Raw genomic sequence first — 5,612 nt, forward strand, 5'->3', positions numbered from 1 at the left:
CTATGAAGGTAAGTCAAGTGAATGAATTAATTCGAATCCTCAAGTCCCAGTCTTTCCTTGGGAAAAGTTAGAGTTATTGGATTTCGAATCAATTCTTGAAGAATTCCAATTTTCAGCCAACAATGAGTTTGATAACTCAAGAGTTACCAATTAATCAACCAAAGCCAAAAGGTAGAAAATCTAAATTAAAATCATTTATCTGAAAACATCCCAGTAATGTATATTAAATAAGAAAATCAATCCTAACATGGAAAGTTCATAAGCCAATTGGGCAACACAATTCAGATACAAATGAAAGCATCAGAGTAAATAAAAATAAAAGAGAAAATAAATAAAAAGAACATTGAACCTAAGATGAAGATGAAATATTCCTAATTTCCAACAATCCTAATCCTAGATCCTAAGAGAGAGGAGAGAACCTCTCTCTCTAAAAACTACATCTAAACTATGAAAAGTGAATTATGAGAGCATGATCTTAAGTCCCCTTTATTCCTCCACTTTGCAGCCTTTAATATGTGTTTTCTGGGCTTGAAACTGGGCCAGAAATAGCCTAGGATTTGCTGTTTGCGAAATCTGCCATGCTGATTTTTGCAGATGCGACACGTCTGCGTTGATGACGCATTCGCGTTGCCTATCTGTACGGCCACTATGACAACTTATATATCAAATCGAAGCCCCAGACGTTAGCTTTCCAACGCAAGTAGAACCACGTCATTTGGACCTCTGTAGCTCAAGTTATGGTCGTTTTAGTGCGAGAGGGTCAGGCTGACAGCTTTGCAGTTTCTCCAACTTCTTGTATTCCTTCCACTTTTGCATGCTTCCTTTCCATCCTCCAAGCCAATCCTGCCCTATAATATCTGAAAACACTTAACACACATATCAAGGTATCTAATGGTAATAAGAGAGGATTAATAATAAGCAAATATAAGATCAAAGAATCATGTTTTCAATCATAGCTCAAAATCAGGAAGAAAAATGTAAAACATGCGAATTGTATGAATAAGTGAGTAAATAGTTGATAAAAACCACTCAATTGAGCATAAGATAAACCATAAAATAGTGGTTTATCAGTGGCATCAATGCCATCACCTTGAGGTCCGAAACCACACTGCAAAAGAGGAATCTTGAGGAGCCAAGCCCACTAGACCACGCCCCAGCTGAGGACATGCTTGAAGTGGAGGATGTTGAAAAGGAAGATGAAGTACAAGACACGGTTGAAGAAGAAGTAACTCAACCAGAGAATCGCGCACCAAAAGGAGCTAAAGCTACCAAAGATGCCACCCCTGTCCCATTTCTACACCTTGTAGGAAAGCTTAGAAAGCATATGGAACTTGACCCAAAAATGGTAGAAATCTTCAAAAAGGTTGAAGTAACTGTTCCCCTTTTTGATGTTATTCAGCAAGTACCTAAATATGCAAAGTTTCTAAAGGATTTGTGCATACATAAGGATAGGATTAATGAATCAGAAACTATTCCTTTAGGTAGTTCTATATCTGCATTGATGGGGGATATACCTGAAAAATGTAGTGATCCAGGTCCATGCATGGTTAATTGTACCATTGGGGATGTAATATTTTCTGACTGCATGTGTGATTTAGGAGTGTGCGTGAGTATTATGCCTTTGTCTATATATAATGCCTTGAGGCTCCCTCTCTTAAAAAGGTCGGTAGCTCGTTTTGTGTTAGCAAATAAAAGCATTATTTCGGTGGTTAGAATTGCTGAGGACGTGATGGTGAGCATTAAAGGGCTCATATTTCCCATTGACTTCTATATCCTGGAGATGCCCCAAAATGACTCAGGAAAGCCGTCATCCATCTTGCTCAGAAGACCATTCCTGAAGACCTCAAAGTTCAAGTTGGATGCATTCTCAAGAACCTATTCTTTTGAGATAGACAGCCGAGCAGTGAGCTTCAATCTGACTGAGGCTATGAAGCATCCGCCGGAAGACCATTCCATCTTCCAGTGAGACATCATTGATGAGACCATAGCTGTAGTTCACTAAGAGGAAGTAGAAGAGATGCACATGGAGCAAGGTCCAAGTGTGGGGGAACCCCTCTGAACATAATGAGGACATTATGCCATCATCAGTGGCTCCAGACGATCCAGTGCCTGATTAGGAGCAGAAATTGGAGTTAAAACCCCTATCACCCTACCTCAAGTATGCTTACCTTGAGGATAATCAGAAGCTCCCAGTTATCATGCAAGGGAACTCACAGCCCAATAGGAGGAGCAGTTGCTTAGTGTGCTAAGAAGACACAAGAAAGCAATTGGGTGGAGTTTAGCGGATATAGTAGGCATACGCCCTCAAGTTTGTGAGCACAAAATATTTTTAGAAGAGGGAGCAAGGCCTGTCCATCAACCCCAAAGAAGACTGAATCCCACCATCTTGGAGGTTGTCAAGAAGGAAGTGACCAGACTACTGAAAGCAGATATCATCTACCCCATGTCAGATAGCGAATGGGTCTGCCCAGTGCTAGTGGTGCCCAAGAAGTCTGGAGTCACAACAGTAAAGAATTAGCAAGGAGAGCTCATAGCAACTAGAGTGCAGAATTCTTGGAGGGTGTGCATTGACAACAGGTGCCTCAACGAGGCCACTCGTCAGGATCACTATCCCCTGCTATTCATTGATCAAATGCTGGATCGCCTGTCAGGTAAATCACATTACTGCGTTTTAGATGGTTACACAGGCTATTTTCAGATTCATATAGCTTCTGAGGATTAGGAAAAGACTACTTTTACATGTCCCTTTGGAACTTATGCTTACAAGAGAATGCCTTTTTGGCTTATGCAATGCACCAGCTACTTTCCAAAGGTGCATGATGAGTCTTTTCTTTGATCTTATCGAGAATTGTATGGAAGTTTTCATGGATAATTTTAGCGTATACGGTGATTCCTTTAGCCTTTGCTTGGATAGTTTATCTAGAGTATTAGACAGGTGCGTTAGATCAAACCTTGTTTTAAATTTTGAAAAGTGTCATTTTATGGTCAAACAAGGTATTGTTCTAGGACATGTTGTCTCTAATACTGGTATTTCTGTGGATCCGGCAGAGGTAAATGTCATTTCTAGTATGCCTTATCCCTCCTCCATGAGGGAAGTCCATTCGTTCCTTGGCCATGCAGGTTTTTATCGGAGATTTATCAAGGACTTCAGTAAGATAGCTTTACCTTTATCTAGACTGCCATAGAAGGATGTTGAATTTGAGCTGAGTGAGGACTGTATGGAAGCGTTTGATAAGCTAAAGATCGCCTTGACTCAATCTCCAATAGTTAGAGGACCAGACTGGAGCCAACTCTTTGAGATTATATGCGATGCCTCCAACCATGCTATAGGAGCGGTGCTGGCCCAGCGCATAGGTAAGGATCCTTTTGTAATTGCATATGCTTCAAAGACCTTAGACGCTGCTCAGTCTAATTACACTACCACTAAAAAAGAGCTTTTAGCTATTGTTTTTTCTCTGGATGAATTCTGAGCCTATTTACTTGGTACTAAAGTGATAGTGTACTTAGACCATGCAGCTCTCAAATATTTGTTAGCTAAAAAAGAGTCTAAACCAAGGCTGATACGTTGGATACTGCTGCTGCAAGAATTTGATTTAGAAATTAAAGATAAGAGTGGTTCTCAGAATTTAGTGGCGGACCACTTGAGTCCCCTTGAGCACATCAAGCATGACTCAACTCCTATCAATGATGATTTTTCATTTGATAGCTTGCATGCAGTATCTGAAGTAGTTCCTTGGTATGCACCTGTAGCTAATTATCTAATTAGCCATACCTTCCCTCCCAATTTTACTAAACATCAGAGGGACAAGCTGAAAAGTGAGTCCAAATATTATATTTGGGATGATCCATATTTATGGAGGTATGGTGCTGGCCAGATAATTAGAAGATGTGTGCCTCAATAAGAATTCCAGTCCATTTTAGAGGCCTGCCACTCCTCTGAGAGTGGTGGACATTTTGGCCCTTAAAGAACAGCTAAAAAAATTTTAGACTATGGATTCTGGTGGCCTACTCTTTTTAAAGATGCTGCTGCCTTCTGTAAATCTTGTTCCCCATGCCAGAGGTTTGGTAATATATCCAAGAGAGATGAGATGCCCTAACAAATTATGCTGTTCTGTGAGATTTTTTATGTTTGGGGAATTGACTTCATGGGTCCATTTTCCAACTCTGGTGGTTTCTTATATATATATTGTTAGCTGTAAATTATGTTTCCAAATGGGTGGAAGCAATTCCCACCCGTATTGATGATACTAACACTGTTGTCTCCTTTGTTAGAAACCATATTATCTGTCGCTTTGGTTCACCACGAGCAATCGTGAGTGATCAAGGCACCCATTTTTGTAACAGGAGACTGACTGCTCTACTGAAGAAGCATGACATTATTCACAAGGTAGCAACTGCTTACCACCCGCAGACTAACGGACAAGCAGAGGTGTCTAACAGAGAGATGAAGTGTATCCTGGAGAAGATAGTCAAGCCTCATAAGAAGGACTGGAGCACCAGGCTACAAGATGCACTTTGGGCATACCAGACAGCATACAAGACACCAATCGGGATGAGCCCCTTCCACTTAGTTTATGGAAAGGCCTGTCACCTCCCAGTCGAGATAGAGCACAAGGCATTCTGGGCGGTAAGAGAAATCAACATGGGATTTGAGAGGGCCGGAGCTGAAAGGAAGATGCAACTACAAGAATTAGAGACCCTTCGCCTAGAAGCGTATGATAACTCCAGGCTATACAAAGAGAAGATGAAGGCTATGCATGACAAGCACAGTAAAAGGAGAGAGTTCAGACCTGGGGAATTAGTTCTCCTCTACAACTCCAGACTAAGGCTCATGCCAGGCAAGCCGAGATCACGATGGGAGGTTCCCTATAGGGTAGAGAAGGCAGAGCCATACGGAGTCTTTCACCTAAGTCATCCTTCGAGCTCTAAATTCATCAAGGTAAATGGACATCGCCTTAAGCTGTATCACGGTGAGCAGATGAAGAAAAGTAAGGAGCTGGAGATCTTCCTCTTGGAGGACCCACCCACAGTGGACGACTGAGCTAGTGGACCGTCCAACTTAAGGACGTTAAAGAAAAGTGCTGGGTGGGAGACAACCCACCATGGTAAGATCGTTCCCTTATCTCTTTTTAGCTTTATTTAGTGACTCTTCTCATTATTCTACATATAGTCTACATTTACATATGCATATTTGCATTAAAAAAATGAGGAGATCGAGGCGCCAGCGCCTAGTGCGCGTCCGCGTCCCTTGTGAATGTGAATTGGGTGAGTTTGAACAGAGAGTCGTGCGGGAGCTGGGCTGGAAATGTGCCTTAAGCACCTTCCAACCCACGCGTATGCGTACTGTATGCGTGCGCGCCATTTCCTCTCTTGGCGACCGACGCATCCGCGCCAAGTGCGCGTCCGCGTCGATGTTGAAATCGATGTAAAACCTGGTTCGACTAGAGAGTTGTGCTGGTCTGGGGCGGGTACTGCGCTATAAGCACAAACTGACCCACGCGTATGTGCACTTGGCGCCTATGCACCCCTACCCTTCTGCACAATCCGCACGGACACACGCAGTGCGTGTCCGCGTCGGTTGCCAGTTCTCATTCTTTCTCCCTCCCTAATTC

The 5,612-nt window shown here is 42.4% G+C and overlaps 1 protein-coding gene across 1 annotated transcript; it reads left to right on the plus strand.

Annotated features, from left to right (window-relative positions):
• Positions 1-4,642: 4,642 nt before the first annotated feature.
• On the plus strand, positions 4,643-5,041 carry LOC107472122 (uncharacterized). Its single transcript, XM_016091678.1, has one exon. The coding sequence runs from the start codon at positions 4,643-4,645 to the stop codon at positions 5,039-5,041; it is 399 nt and encodes a 132-aa protein (XP_015947164.1).
• The last annotated feature ends 571 nt before the right edge of the window (positions 5,042-5,612 follow it).

The sequence above is a fragment of the Arachis duranensis genome, unplaced genomic scaffold, assembly GCF_000817695.3.
Source record: "Arachis duranensis cultivar V14167 unplaced genomic scaffold, aradu.V14167.gnm2.J7QH unplaced_Scaffold_92942, whole genome shotgun sequence".
Classification (NCBI taxonomy): Eukaryota; Viridiplantae; Streptophyta; class Magnoliopsida; order Fabales; family Fabaceae; genus Arachis; species Arachis duranensis.